The 17,669-nt window shown below is 45.0% G+C and overlaps 1 protein-coding gene and 1 long non-coding RNA gene across 5 annotated transcripts in view; one reads left to right on the top strand and one right to left on the bottom strand.

The window, feature by feature from the left end:
* The window catches only part of LOC112227495 (phospholipid-transporting ATPase IB), a 139,069-nt gene extending 130,413 nt beyond the window's left edge, over nucleotides 1-8,656 (top strand). For 3 of the 4 annotated variants that reach the window (XM_042308838.1, XM_042308840.1, XM_042308839.1), the window contains 4 exons: nucleotides 379-467; nucleotides 2,143-2,247; nucleotides 6,451-6,545; nucleotides 7,839-8,650. In XM_042308838.1, coding sequence (XP_042164772.1) covers nucleotides 379-467; nucleotides 2,143-2,247; nucleotides 6,451-6,545; nucleotides 7,839-7,933 — 384 coding nt within the window. In that variant the 3' untranslated portion in view covers nucleotides 7,934-8,650. Of the gene's footprint in view, nucleotides 1-378; nucleotides 468-2,142; nucleotides 2,248-6,450; nucleotides 6,546-7,838 lie in introns of all 4 variants that reach the window. The other variant, XM_042308837.1, reaches the window with a different exon arrangement.
* A 1,328-nt stretch (nucleotides 8,657-9,984) lies between these two features.
* Nucleotides 9,985-10,469, bottom strand: LOC121841340. The gene is made up of 2 exons (XR_006080313.1): nucleotides 10,410-10,469; nucleotides 9,985-10,096 (listed from the first exon to the last, which is right to left on the bottom strand). It is a non-coding gene; the product is annotated as an uncharacterized LOC121841340 (long non-coding RNA).
* Between the last annotated feature and the right edge of the window lie 7,200 nt (nucleotides 10,470-17,669).

Below are 17,669 nucleotides of genomic sequence, written 5' to 3' on the forward strand. Positions count from 1 at the left end.
GTGTGTGTTGTGTTGACTGTGTGTGTGTGTGTGTGTTATTTTTGACTGTGTGTGTGTGTGTGTTATTTTTGACTGTGTGTGTGTGTTATTATTGACGTGTGTGTGTGTGTTATTTTTGACTGTCTGTGTGTTATGTTGACTGTGTGTGTGTGTGTTATGTTGACGGTGTGTGTGTGTGTGTGTGTGTTATGTTGACGTGTGTGTGTGTGTGTGTTACGTTGACGGTGGTGTGTGTGTGTGTGATGTTGATGGTGTGTGTGTGTGTGATGTTGATGGTGTGTGTGTGTGTGATGTTGATGGTGTGGGTGTGTGTGATGTTGATGGTGTGGGTGTGTGTTATGTTGATGGTGTGTGTGATGTTGTGTGTGTTTGTTGCAGGCTGACAGGGTGATGCACTGCTGGCACTTCTGGCTGGGGCTGGTCCTGGTGCCAGCAGCCTGTCTACTCAAAGACTTTGCCTGGAACGCGTGAGTAACACACTCACACTGCATATGTATCAAAATCAATACCTACATGCATATGAACAGATAAAGTGCATTCGGAAAGTATTCAGTCCACTTGACTTTTTCATCATTTTGTTACGTTACAGCTTTATTCTAAAATGGATTAAATAAATCTAATTCCTCATCAATCGACAGACGATACCCCATAACGACAAAGTGAAAACACGTTTTTAGACATTTCTGCACATTTATTAAAAATAAAAAACAGAAATACCTTATTTACATAATTATTCAACCCCTTTGCTATGAGACTCGAAATTGAGCTCAGATATATCCTGTTTCCATTGATCATCCTTGAGATGTTTTTACAACTTGATTTGACTACACTTGTGGTAAATTCAATTGATTGGACATGATTTGGAAAGGCACCTACCTGTCTATATAAGGCCTCACAGTTGACAGTGCACATCAGAGCAAAAACCAAGCCATGAGGTCGAAGGAATTGTCCGTAGAGCTCTGAGACCGGATTGTGTCGAGGCACAGATCTGGGGAAGGGTTCCAAAATATTTGTAAAGCATTGAAGGTCCCCAAGAACACAGTGGCCTCCATCATTCTTAAATGGAACAAGTTTTGAACCACCAAGACTCTTCCTACAGCTGGCCGCCCTGCCAAACTGAGCAATCAGGGGAGAAGGGCCTTGGTCAGAGAGGTCCAGAGTTCCTCTGTGGAGATGGGAGAACCTTCCAGAAGGACAACCATCTCTGCGGCACTCCACCAATCAGGTCTTTATGGTAGAGTGTCCAGACGGAAGCCACTCCTCAGTAAAAGGCACATGACAGCCCGCTTGGAGTTTGCCAAAAGGCACCTAAAGGACTCTCAGACCATGAGAAACAAGCTACACTGGTCTGATGAAACCAAGATTGAACTCTTTGGCCTGAATGCCAAGCGTCACGTCTGGAGGAAACCTGGCACCATCCCTAAGGTGAAACATGGTGGTGGCAGCATCATGTTGTGGGAATGTTTTTCAGCGGCAGGGACTGGGAGACTAGTCAGGATCGAGGGACTGATGAACGGAGCAAAGTCCAAAGAGATCCTTGATGAAAACCTGCTCCAGAGCGCTCAGGACCTCAGACTGGGGCGAAGGTTAACCTTCCAACAGGACAAGAACCCAGAGCCAGGACTTGAACCCAATCTAACATCTCTGGAGAGGACAGAAAATAGCTGTGCAGCGACGCTCCCCATTTTAGAATAAGGCTGTAACGTAACAAAATGTGTGAAAAGTTAAGTGTCTGAATGCACCGTATGTACCACCCAAAGCAATACACAGACATTCTAAAACATACACGTGCATATTATATAAACATGTTTTAAAAAGTCACATTTCAATAAATACTACATGTGGAAAACACAGTCCCTCCAGGACTTTGCCATTTAGTGAACGCAGATTATTTTTGCAAAATCAACCCCTCAAGGACTAGCGAAACTGACCAATTGTCTAATTATTAGTCACTTAAAACTGTCTGATCACCACACTACAAAAAGAGGACTTTTAACCAATCACCATCACTTTTACTGCATAAAATGGTTCAATCAGAATCGCTGCAGCAAAATTGAGCCTTTTTGTCCGCAGATTTCACCACGGAAACAGTGAAATCCTGGTGGCGCTAATAAGCAATAGAACCCTATGAATGTGTTGTAGGGGTCGTCGCACTGTGAAGAAGTCTCTTCTGGAAGAGGTCCAGGAGCTGGAGGCCAGGGCTGTTGACCCGGGGGCCGCTGTGCTCCGAGACGCCAGCGGACGCAGGTCAGACACACACACGCACTGCATCATGGGATCACAGTTGGGAGGCCACAGACAGGAGCTCTACAGAATTGACTGTGACATAGTTAATATCATCTTCATGCCGTATCAGAGATCATGATAACTCCTTGGACTGAGGGGAAACACCCTTCAAAGATTTTGTTACGAGTCTATAAGATTAATGTGTGTGTTTATTTTGATTTATGTCCTAGTGTTTATATGACTGTTTGTATGAGAGAAGACCAGTGCTGTAACCATGGCCCTCTAACCTCTTGGTAACCTCTTGGTAACCTCTTGGTAACCTCTTGGTAACCTCTTGGTAACCTCTTGGTAACCTCTTGGTAACCTCTTGGTAACCTCTTGGTAACCTCTTGGTAACCTCTAGGTAACCTCTAGGTAACCTCTAGGTAACCTCTTGGTAACCTCTTGGTAACCTCTTGGTAACCTCTTGGTAACCTCTTGGTAACCTCTTGGTAACCTGGTTGACCCATCCACAGGGCCAAAGCTGAGATCCCCTAGTCCCACAGCTCGGGGCACAGACGCTCACATACATACACACACGCACACATATACATACATACATACATACATACATACATACATACATACATACATACATACATACATACATACATACATACATACATACATACATACATACATACATACACACACAGGTAGCACCTTGGTTTGGTTTGACCTGTCTCACTGTGTGACCTCTGACCTGTGTGTGGAGTGATCCCTTCTTCCCCTCGTCTCTCACTCACCCACCTCAGTACTCTTGTCTCATGTTTTTCTTTTCTTTCTCTGTCTATTTTTGTATCCCTCCATTTGATTCTCTCGAGTCAGGAAGTGGACAGGTTTCCACTGCTGTAAGGACTGGGTGTGTGGACTGGGTGTACTGTAGCTTCTGTGGTTGTGTGTTAGAGAGAGCCGTTTGTGTTAGTTTGTATTGTGTGTTTATAGTCATATCTGTCATAAGAGAAGGAGTAGAACAGCTCAGGGTGGAAAACGTTAGAACATTGGAGGTATTAGGTTGAGAAGTGGAGTGTGAGATGGAAGACTGAGGTTTGGACATTTGAGGGACTGTTATGTGGGATATTGGCTGGGGATGGGGCTCTTTGGTGGGCTTTGGGCAGGAACAACAGTCCTCAATCATCCAGTGATATGGCTAGGCTAACAATCCCGTCCAGAGCAGAGAACTGGTTTTGCCAGAGCTGGCGCAGGGAGGTGCTCAGGGACAGGGAGGGGAGGCAGGGTGTTGTTTTTGGACAGGGGATGCACACAGCCTTCCCTAGCCCTGAGGTGAGGGCCTTGTCCTGGGCTTAACCTGCTCCCAAACATGGGTAGGAACCAGGAGGGGCCCCAGCAACGACCATGGATAACACTGAGGAGGAGTTTCGGAGAGGATCAGAGGAGAAACGCACACATCTGTATTTGTATTTCATAACGGGAGAGGGTAGGGATGAGGGTGGGGGTGGGAAAGGTAGAGGACCAAAGTTTCTCTGGGGAAGTATTTAAATGTGGCGCATCTTTGGACTGTTTGAAGTCTCAATGCCCTTCCAGACAGCGACAGTACAGGGGCCGACATGCAGCAGGATTCAGTCATAGTTTAAATATGTGCTATTTCTATGTTTATTTATTCATGTGTTCGTCTATCCATTCATTCTTCAATCATTCACCTTATTATTCATCTAGCAGACCTCATTTTCTTTGCCGAATGATACGGTTGCAAAACTTTATTTCAGGCTTTGCCAAACACGCCAGTTTTAGGTTCCCTGTGGTACCATAAGGAACGGGTCCCAGCTGCTTGCTCAGAAGTGTGACCTTGGGGAGGCTGGCCCCGGTCCACACACTCTGTGGATCAAATCAGGGCCCGTGCCCAGTGCTTGGAAAACCCCCCTCATGTGATGATATAAGGCCTTATTGGCTGCCTGATCTAGAGAAGTAACCTACCATGTTCCACAGCGGAATCAGACAATCTGGGGAGCTTCCTGGAAAGCATTCTATTAGGAGCAAACAATCTGTTCCATTTGGATACAGACTGTTATCAGAATGTTTTGCGTTGCCATTAGTGATGAGTAGGAGGGGAATGAGAGAGAGGAAGGCTGGGAGAGTGTGTGTGTGTGTGTGTGTGTGTGTGTGTGTGTGAGAGAGTTTGCATGTGAGCGAGAATGCATGCGGTGTGTGTTAACAAGGGCAGGAATGGGGCTGGTTATTTTGGTCATTGGGTTAGAGGAGCGATGATGGTGTGTTGTCTGGATAAATAGTGTCAGTCACATAATGAGATGTGATTGGATGAACTGAATGTCAATCTGCTCTTCAGTACCAGCCAAGACGTATGCCTAGACCAGTGGGGGGCAAAAGTATGGCCCCCCTCTTCCCCTTTTTCTCCCCAATTTCGTGGTATCCAATTAGTAGTTACAGTCTTGTCCCATCTCTGCATCTCCCGTACGGACTCAGGAGAGGTGAAGGTTGAGAGCCGTGCGTCCTCCAAAGCACGACCCAGCCAAGCTGCACTGCTTCTTGACACACTGCCCGCTTAACCCATAAGCCAGCAGCACCAATGTGTCGGAGGAAACACGTGTACCTGGCGACCGTGTCAGCGTGCATTGCGCCCGGCCCGCCACAGGAGTTGCTAGAGCGCGATGGGACAAGGACATCTTGACCTGCCAAACCCTCCTCTAACCCGGACGATGCTGGGCCAATTGTGCGCCGTCTCGGCCAGCAGTGACACAGCCTGGGATCGAACCCGAGTCTGTAGTGACGCCTTAGATGACTGCGCCACTCGGGAGGCCCCTGCAAATTGATTTTAACAAACAATTGGTCCCCCAAAAAATGTGGCCATCTGTTGAATTTCAAAATCCCAATATGGCCCTTGAGCCAAAAAGTTTGCCCACCCCTGGCCTAGACTCTACCCTATCAGGTATGACTCTGGTAGTCACGTCAAAACATAGACTTATCTTGGGGTCAGGTCTAGGCAAGGGTGGATGCCAGACTGACTTCTTTAACCCTAATAGAACTAGATCATCTATTCTCACTTCTCTCTTTCCTTCAAGACCACATATCTGAAGGTCTGAATGGTCTTAGCAATATGGTGGAAACAGATTCAGTCTTTTCACCTATATGTGTCCATAAAGGAAAGGAGATGAGGAAATGATAGCCTGGTCCCAGATTTGTTGGTGCTCTTGCAAGTGCCAACTCCCTTGCTGTCATTGGCATGACAATTAGTGACAAAGAGTTGGCATGATAGCACAAACAGGCTGACATAGGAGCTACACTGGGGTAGTCAAACAGGCTGACATAGGAGCTACATGGGGTAGTCAAACAGAATGACAGGAGCTACACTGGGGTAGTCAAACAGGCTGACATAGGAGCTACATGGGGTAGTCAAACAGAATGACAGGAGCTACACTGGGGTAGTCAAACAGAATGACATAGGAGCTACACTGGGGTAGTCAAACAGAATGACATAGGAGCTACACTGGGGGTAGTCAAACAGAATGACATAGGAGCTACACTGGGGGTAGTCAAACAGAATGACATAGGAGCTACACTGGGGTAGTCAAACAGAATGACATAGGAGCTACACTGGGGTAGTCAAACAGAATGACATAGGAGCTACACTGGGGTAGTCAAACAGAATGACATAGGAGCTACACTGGGGTAGTCAAACAGGCTGACATAGGAGCTACACTGGGGTAGTCAAACAGGCTGACATAGGAGCTACACTGGGGCAGTCAAACAGGCTGACATAGGAGCTACACTGGGGCAGTCAAACAGGCTGACATAGGAGCTACACTGGGGCAGTCAAACAGGCTGACATAGGAGCTACACTGGAGTAGTCAAACAGAATGACATAGGAGCTACACTGGGGTAGTCAAACAGGCTGACATAGGAGCTACACTGGGGTAGTCTAACAGAATGACATAGGAGCTACACTGGGGTAGTCAAACAGGCTGACATAGGAGCTACACTGGGGTAGTCAAACAGAATGACATAGGAGCTACACTGGGGTAATCAAACAGGCTGACATAGGAGCTACACTGGGGTAGTCAAACAGAATGACATAGGAGCTACACTGGGGTAGGGTCATGTTAACCTGTCAGTAACAGAGTCTCCCGGGTGATTTGTGCTGTGACCTGTCACTGAGTGTCTGTGTGTTCTGTGATTGGTGGACTGACCTGTCTGTCTCCTGCCCTCCAGTCTGAACGAGCGTGCCCACCTGTTGACCCGGGTCTTTAGGAAAACACCGTCCAATGTGGGGTGCAAAAACTCTGTGCAGCAGAGCAACGTGTCCCGTGAGTATCCCTGTCCTTCCCCTGTCCCGGCCTCGGCTACTTGTATTCATTCCCTGTATACAGTTAATACACTTTTTTGTAGGTAATATAATATACTGTCTAGGTAATATACTGTCTAGGTAATATACTGTCTAGGTAATATAATATACTGTCTAGGTAATGTAATATACTGTCTAGGTAATATACTGTCTAGGTAATGTAATATACTGTCTAGGTAATATACTGTCTAGGTAATGTAATATACTGTCTAGGTAATGTAATATACTGTCTAGGTAATATAATATACTGTCTAGGTAATATACTGTCTAGGTAATGTAATATACTGTCTAGGTAATGTAATATACTGTCTAGGTAATATACTGTCTAGGTAATATAATATACTGTCTAGGTAATATACTGTCTAGGTAATATAATATACTGTCTAGGTAATATAATATACTGTCTAGTTAATATAATATACTGTCTAGTTAATATAATATACTGTCTAGTTAATATAATATACTGTCTAGTTAATATAATATACTGTCTAGTTAATGTAATATACTGTCTAGGTAATATACTGTCTAGGTAATATAATATACTGTCTAGGTGATATAATATACTGTCTAGGTAATATACTGTCTAGGTAATATAATATACTGTCTAGGTAATATACTGTCTAGGTAATATACTGTCTGGGTAATATACTGTCTAGGTAATATAATATACTGTCTAGGTAATATAATCTACTGTCTAGGTAATATACTGTCTAGGTAATATGTTGTATTTGCAATATAATATACTGTCTAGGTAATATAATATACTGTCTAGGAAATATAATGTCTAGGTAATATACTGTCTAGGTAATATAATATACTGTCTAGGAAATATAATGTCTAGGTAATATACTGTCTAGGTAATATAATATACTGTCTAGGAAATATAATGTCTAGGTAATATACTGTCTAGGTAATATAATATACTGTCTAGGAAATATAATGTCTAGGTAATATACTGTCTAGGTAATATAATATACTGTCTAGGTAATATAATATAATATACTTTCTAGGACATATAATATGCTTTCTAGAACATATAATATACTGTCTAGGTAGGTGACAATACAGGTGTGTACTTACTTTCTCTCTCCATATCGCTCTCTCTCGCTCTCTCTCCATATCGCTCTCGCTTTCTCTCCATATCTCTCTCTCCTCTCTCACTCTCTCGCCTTCTCTCTCTCTTTCTTTCTCTCTCCTTCTCTCTCACGGTCTCTCCTTCTCTCGCCATCTCTCTCTCCCCTCTCCATCTCTCTAGATGGCTATGCCTTCTCCCAGGAGGAACATGGGGTGGTGTCTCAGTCCCAGGTGTGTCGATCCTACGACACCACCCGCCAACGGCCCAGTGTCTAGCCCCCCCGCCCAAGGCCCACCTGGCTACGGGGCTCTTGGCAATGGTTGCCCAGGCAACAGAGGAGACAGACTGATGCTAAGGGATCACCCCTGCTGTGGCCTTATTGGAACTTATACTGACTTTTACCTGGGACCTTGACCCCTGGAGGCCGTTGCTCGGCATGGAACACTGACTAAAGGGAAGGGACCAGACCCGTCTGTACTGTCCAAACTGGTCTACGCTCTTGCTGACTCACACACACACACACCCATAGAGCAGACACACAGGCACGAGTAATCACAACCACACAAACAGACATAATAAATCAACCACAGAGACTGTAATGTGTATCTAATTATAGCATGGACTGGGTTTAGTTTACACATCAGTGCGTCTTTGACCGTGTGTATGTCTGCACTTGTCTGTGCTACTGTGTGTGTGTGTGTGGGTGTGTGTGTGTGTGTGTGTGTGTGTGGCTATACTCCCTCTCATCTTGCACTCCTGAGCCGGTGTTTAGCTCATCCGTCATCACCGTGACGATGGGGGAAGGAAGGAGGAGGAGGAGGGGCACTTTGAAATAAAGACTGAACATATACTGGCCCAGGAGGAATTCCTATCTGAGAGCTGAAGAGAAGAGAGCCCCACTGCCAAAGATCACAGAGATGCCACTGAGGGGGAACCCCCACCCATACTGACCACTACTCTACAAGGACCCCCACCCATACTGACCACTACTCTACAAGGACCCCCCCCACCCATACTGACCAATACTTTACAAGGACCCCCCCCACCCATACTGACCACTACTCTACAAGGATCCCTACCCATACTGACCACTACTCTACAAGGATCCCTACCCATACTGACCACTACTCTACAAGGAACCCTACCCATACTGACCACTACTCTACAAGGACAAGGACCCCCACCCATACTGACCATACTGACCACTACTCTACAAGGATTACCCTACCCATACTGACCACTACTCTACAAGGATTACCCTACCCATACTGACCACTACTCTACAAGGACCCCTACCCATACTGACCACTTCTCTACAAGGACCCCCCACCCATACTGACCCATACACTACTCTACAAGGATCCCTACCCATACTGACCACTACTCTACAAGGACTGACCACCCTACCCATACTGACCACTACTCTACAAGGACCACCCTACCCATACTGACCACTACTCTACAAGGACCCATACTGACCACTACTACTCTACAAGGACCCCTACCCATACTGACCACTACTCTACAAGGACCCATACCCACTACCCATACTGACCACTACTCTACAAGGACTCTACAAGGACCCTACCCATACTGACCATACTGACTGACCACTACTCTACAAGGACCCCACCCATACTGACCACTACTCTACAAGGATCCCTACCCATACTGACCATACTGACCACTGACCACTCTACAAGGACCCCCACCCATACTGACCACTACTCTACAAGGACCTACCCATACTGACCCTACCCTACTGACCACTACCACAAGGATCCCTACCCATACTGACCACTACTCTGACCACTACTCTACAAGGACTCTACAAGGACCCTACCCATACTGACCACTACTCTACAAGGATCCCCACCCATACTGACCACTACTCTACAAGGACCCCTACCCATACTGACCACTACTCTACAAGGACCCCTACCCATACTGACCACTACTCTACAAGGACCCCTACCCATACTGACCACCCTACCCATACTGACCACTACTCTACAAGGATTCCTACCCATACTGACCACTACTCTACAAGGACCCATACTGACCACTACTCTACAAGGATCCTACCCATACTGACCACTACTCTACAAGGACCCATACTGACCACTCTACAAGGATGACCCCCTACAAGGACCCATACTGACCACTACTCTACAAGGACCCCCACCCATACTGACCACTACTCTACAAGGACCCCCACCCATACTGACCACTACTCTACAAGGATCCCTACCCATACTGACCACTACTCTACAAGGATCCCTACCCATACTGACCACTACTCTACAAGGATTCCTACCCATACTGACCACTACTCTACAAGGACCCATACTGACCACTACTCTACAAGGATTCCTACCCATACTGACCACTACTCTACAAGGACCCCTACCCATACTGACCACTTCTCTACAAGGACCCTACCCCCCCACCCATACTGACCACTACTCTACAAGGGATCCCAAGGATCCCTACCCATACTGACCACTACTCTACAAGGATCCCTACAAGGACCCATACTGACCACTACTCTACAAGGATCCCTACCCATACTGACCACTACTCTACAAGGACCCATACTGACCACTACTCTACAAGGACCCCTAACCCATACTGACCACTACTCTACAAGGACCCATACTGACCACTACCTCTACAAGGACCACCCTACAAGGACCCATACTGACCACTACTCTACAAGGACCCATATACTGACCACTACTCTACAAGGACCCCTACCCATACTGACCACTACTCTACAAGGATCCCTACCCATACTGACCACTACTCTACCCCTACCCATACTGACCACTACTCTACAAGGATCCCTACCCTGACCCATACAAGGACCATACTACTCTACAAGGACCCATACTGACCACTACTCTACAAGGACCCCCACCCATACTGACCACTACTCTACAAGGACTCTACCCTACCCATACTGACCACTACTCTACAAGGACCCCCACCCATACTGACCACTACTCTACAAGGACCCCCACCCATACTGACCACTACTCTACAAGGACCCATACTGACCACTACTCTACAAGGACCCCCCCACCCATACTGACCACTACTCTACAAGGACCCCCCACCCATACTGACCACTACTCTACAAGGACCCTACCCATACTGACCACTACTCTACAAGGACCCCCACCCATACTGACCACTACTCTACAAGGACCCCTACCCATACTGACCACTACTCTACAAGGACCCCCCCACCCATACTGACCCCACTACTCTGACCAAGGAACCCTACCCATACTGACCACTACTCTACAAGGACCCCCACCCATACTGACCACTACTCTACAAGGACCCCTACCCATACTGACCACTACTCTACAAGGACCCCCCCACCCATACTGACCACTACTCTACAAGGAACCCTACCCATACTGACCACTACTCTACAAGGACCTATACTGACCACTACTCTACAAGGACCCCCCCACCCATACTGACCACTACTCTACAAGGACCCATACTGACCACTACTCTACAAGGACCCCTACCCATACTGACCACTACTCTACAAGGACCCATACTGACCACTACTCTACAAGGACCCCCACCCATACTGACCACTACTCTACAAGGATCCCCACTTCCCTCTCTGGCTCAGCGACCTCTCATCTGCGGGACGTCTCCTCTACCTGCTTGGTTGAATGTGTTTTCTGTTGTATAGTGGTTCTCCTGTGATTCCTGCGAATCCTGGCTGTCTCCCCCAGGAGGTCAGGTCAGCAGCAGCCTAATTTGTAGCAGTTTGTTGGGTTCTCAATTCATCTATGGACTTCTTTTGTTGTTGAATAAATGGACTTGTCTTTCTCTTTTAATATCTGTGTTTCTGCTCCTTTATAGATAGAAAATATAATAATATATCTATCTCATACTGGACTATAGACTATATTAGCTGGAGGAAAAAGGGATACTCCATGACGTGAACTAGTAACAGGTGCTACATATACTTCACAAATGTTAGGGTTGTGGTCAATTCCATTTCGACTTCATCAATAAGCACTATATTGGAGTCCACATAGTTAACATTCCAATAAATATTCTGCAGAATGTAGTTGGTTTCAACCCTATGTGTTGTGGTCTGTGTGTTGTGGTCTGTGTGTTGTGGTCTGTGTGTTGTGTGTCGTGGTCTGTGTGTCGTGGTCTGTGTGTCGTGGTCTGTGTGTCGTGGTCTGTGTGAATGTGGTCTGTGTGTATGTGGTCTGTGTGAATGTGGTCTGTGTGAATGTGGTGTGTTTGTAAACTTTGTTACGGACACTTCAGGGAAGGAATGCAAGGGTCAGGGAATTTTACTACATTTCAGATGAAATCATTAAATATAATCAATCCGTGATTTAAATGCTTCTTGACTTTTACTTACTAAACCTGAACTTTTGTTCTGCAGGATAGAGTAGGCAGTTTAGGTTTCTTGATCAGTGAAAACATTATGACATGAGGGTAGGGTAAATAAAGTCCCAAGGTGATTGAAGGCTAAGAGCATGTTGAAGGAGAACGAGATGAACACTCAGAATAGTAAACCTACAGCCGGTTTCACAGAGAGAGATGGAATGTGAAGGAATATACATTATGAATGTAAGCTGTGAATGCTGTGCAAGCCAGTCTCGTCCTGTTAGAACCACCATTAAACTCCTGTCCCTGATCAGTGGGAATAAGCATGGGGATGCCACACCCATCTTCTTGGATGTCTCCCAGCCTGCAGCCTGGCTCCAGCTTCAGCCTGCAGCCTGGCTTCAGATCCAATATGGAGAATCCATTTCTCCTCCCCAGCATGAGTAATAGATCCATTTCACCTTCCTAAAATGACTCGCCCTCTGCCTTCTACTTTCTCTCCCCACTCAACTCCACTTCCCCCTCTAGTCCCCAAGTTTCCATAGAGATTTGCCAAGAATACACCTCCCGAGCACAGAGGAAATAGTTGGGGTTTAGGGACTGTAATTGTTGTGGTTTGTTAATATCACAGCGTTATGTGGCTGGTGATGGATGTGACCGGTATTTGTGTTGTCTACACTGGGTGGTACGGCTGTCTCTGTCTGTAATTAGTGTGTTTATAGGCATTAAGGTATGGTAACTAAGTATGATTTGTATGCTGTCTGTACGAACGGTAGAGTGTGAGAAAGACCAAGAGTGTGAGGCAATGAGTGTGTAAAAGTGTGAGTGCTACATCTAGTGTGTATGTTGGCTACTCACTCCCCGAGACTGTTTTGTGGTTCGGCTCCTGCTGGCTGTCAGTTTTTACACTTGGGAATGTTATTTCTGTAGTTCTCGCCTCGTCTCTAAGCGTGTTAAAATCTCACAGCTCCTGCCAGGACCGAGTCAGCCATGGTGCTAGTCTGATGGCTACAGACATTGCCTCTCTAACCTAACCATGGAACATGTGTTGTGTGGACTGGTGGTGGTGGTGGTGGGTAAATGGATGGTTTAAGAACAGACATGGCCCAAACGACTGTGAGGTTAGCACTATATTTCCTTCCTTAAGCCAGGCAAAACCTCAGCAATGTGTGTTTTCCTTATTCTAGAAACGTGTTAAATGGTAGCAGTTGAACTTCAGGCAGAATGGACATATGACTCCATGAGAGTTTAGACTCTGTTTCATATTTATTTATTATAATTCATATGAAAAATGGCACACGGAGCAGGTACACATTCAACCTCAGGATACACGTCTGCACACACACACACACAGCTGATCATACAGACATTGTGCTTGAAATCCACGACACACGCAGTTAGATTAGTCTGCTTTTATTTATGCACACATTTATGCACTTCTGCAATTTGATGAACTGGCACTTAGGGCTGAGTTGTGTGTACAGAACCAGTTCTAAAACAAGAGGGGTTCCAGAGTCCAAAAGGCCCCTTTAAGACCAGACACCCAATGTGACTGGCAGTTGTGACTTTGTAGGTATTTTTCTATCCCTGCTGAGGTGAAAAGAATGGACTCAAAATGTTGGAAATACCCTGAAACCTTCCAACAAAACTCCAGTCTACCTTCAGTTTGCACAGAGGGACATACACACACACGTCTTTCACAGGAGGGAGGCTTAGTGAAGGGGAACAGTTTGACTGCATTATTAACTCTGCAGTCTTCAGAAGGCTGCCGATCACAGCTACACAGGGAGAAAGCACGGCACTCCTGAATCAGTCTCACACCTCCTTTCACCTTTCGGGCACATTTATTTCCAAATCCTTGTGTGAGTGTTTGTGTATTTTCTTGTGTGTGTGTATTTCTGCTCAGGGCAGGGGTGTGTGTGTGTGTGTGTGTGTGTGTGTGGGTGTGGGTGTGTGGTGTGTGTGTGTGTGTGGGTGTGTGTGTATTTCTGCTCAGGGCAAGGGTGTGTGTGTGTATTTCTGCTCAGGGCAGGGGTGTGTGTGTGTATTTCTGCTCAGGGCAGGGGTGTGTGTGTGGGTGTGTGGGTGTGTGGGTGTGGGTGTGTGTGTGTGTGTGTGTGTATGTGGGTGTGTATTTCTGCTCAGGGCAGGGGGGTGTGTGTGTGTGTGTGTGTATTTCTGCTCAGGGCAGGGGGTGTGTGTGTGTGTGTGTGTGTGTATTTCTGCTCAGGGCAGGGGTGTGTGTGTGTGTGTGTGTGTGTGTGTGTGTGTGTGTGTATTTGTGTATTTCTGCTCAGGGCAGGGGTGTGTGTGTGTGTGTGTGTGTGTGTGTGGTGGTGGTGGTGGTGGGGGAGGGTGGCGTCACAGTCTGTGTCCTGTGTTCACTTCATTGGACTTTAACCGGTCTGCAGGGAGAGAGGGACTGCTTTTCACATCCCACCACCTGCATTTCCCATTACACAGCACACATCCTCACACACATACACTCACAGTACCTCTGTTAACATAGAGCCATTCAGCACCACATATTGCTCACGCACACACAGCACATACTGTACATATAAAGAGTTTCATTCCAAAACGCTAACCATTTTCAGAAATGTTTGTAAATTAGCTTTTATTGTTCAAAGAAATGATGAACGAGTGCTGTGTTTTTCACTATCTAACCATGGCATGGGCTTGTTCAATGACAGATGTATTTGTTTGAAATCTATTACTTAATAGTTTCATTTCAGAGAGACAAATAATCATGTTTTTTTTGTTGCAAAATGCTATATATCCACCTCACTCAGAGAAATAAGTAGTTCGTTTTTACACAGTCACATATTACAAAAAAACTGTAGAAATTATACACTTGTGACATCAATATAAAAAAATACAAAATAAATCAATACGGTACTATGACATCTGTATGTAAAACTTTTACATTTTAGTCATTTAGCTGATGCTCTTATCCAGAGCAACTTACATTTAGTGCATTCATCTTAAGATAGCTAGGTGAGACAACCACATTAGTCAAATAAACAGTACACCAACATTCCATTCCAGCAAAACAATGGATACATAGCATGTTGAAGAAGAAAAAACGCATTTTCATATGCATCTAAAATCTATGAATAAAACATCTGAAAACAGTCATATTTTACACACACATGAAGGTACCCATAAGCAATCATTTCTGATATTTTTTAAAAACACATGAAAAATTGGTTGGTATAGCGTTTTGGAAATAAACTCTTCATATATTCACAATTCACATACAGTACACACACTGGACACAGCACCTCACAACCTGTACTGTACATACACACATTCACTCATTTACACATACAACAGATACTACATGGACAAACTTCAAGATGTTAAACACACGAACATACAGTGCCTTGCAAAAGTATTCATCCCCTTGGCGTTTTTCCTATTTTGTTGCATTACAACCTGTCATTTAAATGGATTTTTATTTGGATTTCATGTAATGAACATACACAAAATAGTCCAAATTGGTGAAGTGAAATGAAAAATATAACTTGTTTCAAAAGATTATACAAAATAAAAAATGAGAAAGTGGTGTGTCACCCTCTTTGCTATGAAGCCCCTAAATAAGATCTGGTGCAACCAATTACCTTCAGAAGTCACATAATTAGTTCAAGTCCACCTGTGTGCAATCTAAGTGTCACATGATCTGTCACATGATCTCATATATATATATATATATATATATATATATATATATATATACATATACATACACACACACCTGTTCTGAAAGGCCCCAGGGTCTGCAACACCACTAAGCAAGGGGCACCACCAAGCAAGCGGTACCATGAAGACCAAGGAGTTCTCCAAACAGGTCAGGGACAAAGTTGTGGAGAAGTAAACTTTGAACAACAACCACAACAACCACCCGAGCCACTGCCTGTCCACCCGAGCCACTGCCTGTTCACCCTGCTATCATCCAGAAGGCGAGGTCAGTACAGGTGCATCAAAGCAAGGACCGAGAGACTGAAAAACAGCTTCTATCTCAAGGCCATCAGACTGTTAAACAGCCACCACTAACATTGAGTGTCTGCTGCCAACACACTGACTCAACTCCTGCCACTTTAATAATGGGAATTGATGGAAATTGATGTAAAATATATCACTAGCCACTTTAAACAATGCTACTTAATATAATGTTTATAACATACCCTATAACATACCCTATATTACTCATCTCATATGTATATGTATATACTGTACTCTATATCATCTACTGCATCTTTATGTAATACATGTATCACTAGCCACTTTAAACTATGCCACTTTGTTTACATACCCTACATTACTCATCTCATATGTATATACTGTACTCGATGCCATCTACTGCATCTTGCCTATGCCGTTCTGTACCATCACTCATTCATATATCTTTATGTACATATTCTTTATCCTTTTACACTTATGTGTATAAGGTAGTAGTTGTGGAATTGTTAGGTTAGATTACTCGTTGGTTATTACTGCATTGTCAGAACTAGAAGCACAAGCATTTCGCTACACTCGCATTAAGATCTGCTAACCATGTGTATGTGACAAATACATTTGATTTGACATCCCACGGAGCACCATTAAATCCATTATTAAAAAATGGAAAGATTATAGCACCACAACAAACCTGCCAAGTGAGGGCCGCCCACCAAAACTCACGGACCAGGCAACCAGAGAGGCGACAAAGAGACCAAAGATAACCCTGAAGGAGCTGCAAAGCTCCACAGTAGAGATTGGAGTATCTGTCCATAGGACCACTTTAAGCCGTACACTCCACAGAGCTGGGCTTTACAGAAGAGTGGCCAGAAAAAAAGCCATTGCTTAAAGACAAAAATAAGCAAACACGTTTGGTGTTCGCCAAAAGGCATGTGGGAGACTCCCCAAACATATGGAAGAAGGTACTCTGGTCAGATGAGACTAAAATTGAGCTTTCAGGCCGTCAAGGAAAACACTATGCCTGGTGCAAACCCAACACTTCTCATCACCCCGAGAGCACCATCCCCACAGTGAAGCATGGTGGTGGCAGCATCATGCTGTGGGGATGTTTGTCATCTGCAGGGACTGGGAAACTGGTCAGAATTGAAGGAATGATGGATGACGCTAAATACAGGGAAATTCTTGAGGGAAACCTGTTTCAGTTTTCCAGAGATTTGAGACGGGGACGGAGGTTCACCTTCCATCAGGACAATGACCCTGAGCATACTGCTAAAGCAACACTCGAGTGGTTTAAGGGGAAACATTTAAATGTCTTGGAATGGCCTAGTCAAAGCCCAGACCTCAATCCAATTGAGATTCTGTGGTATGACTTAAAGATTGCTGTCCACCAGCGGAACCCATCCAACTTGAAGGAGCTGGAGCAGTTCTGCCTTGAAGAGTTGGCAAAAGTCCCAGTGGCTAGATGTGCCAAGCTTATAGAGACATACCCCAAGAGACTTGCAGCTGTAATTGCTGCAAAAGGTGGCTCTATAAACTTTTGGGGGGGGGGGTGAATAGTTATGCATGCTCAAGTTTTCATTTTTTGGTCTAATTTCTTGTTTGTTTCACAATAACAATTATTTTGCATCTTCAAGGTGGTAGGCATGTTGTGTAAATCAAATTATACAACCCCCC

This window comes from Oncorhynchus tshawytscha, linkage group LG29, assembly GCF_018296145.1.
Source record: "Oncorhynchus tshawytscha isolate Ot180627B linkage group LG29, Otsh_v2.0, whole genome shotgun sequence".
In the NCBI taxonomy this organism is placed as follows: Eukaryota; Metazoa; Chordata; class Actinopteri; order Salmoniformes; family Salmonidae; genus Oncorhynchus; species Oncorhynchus tshawytscha.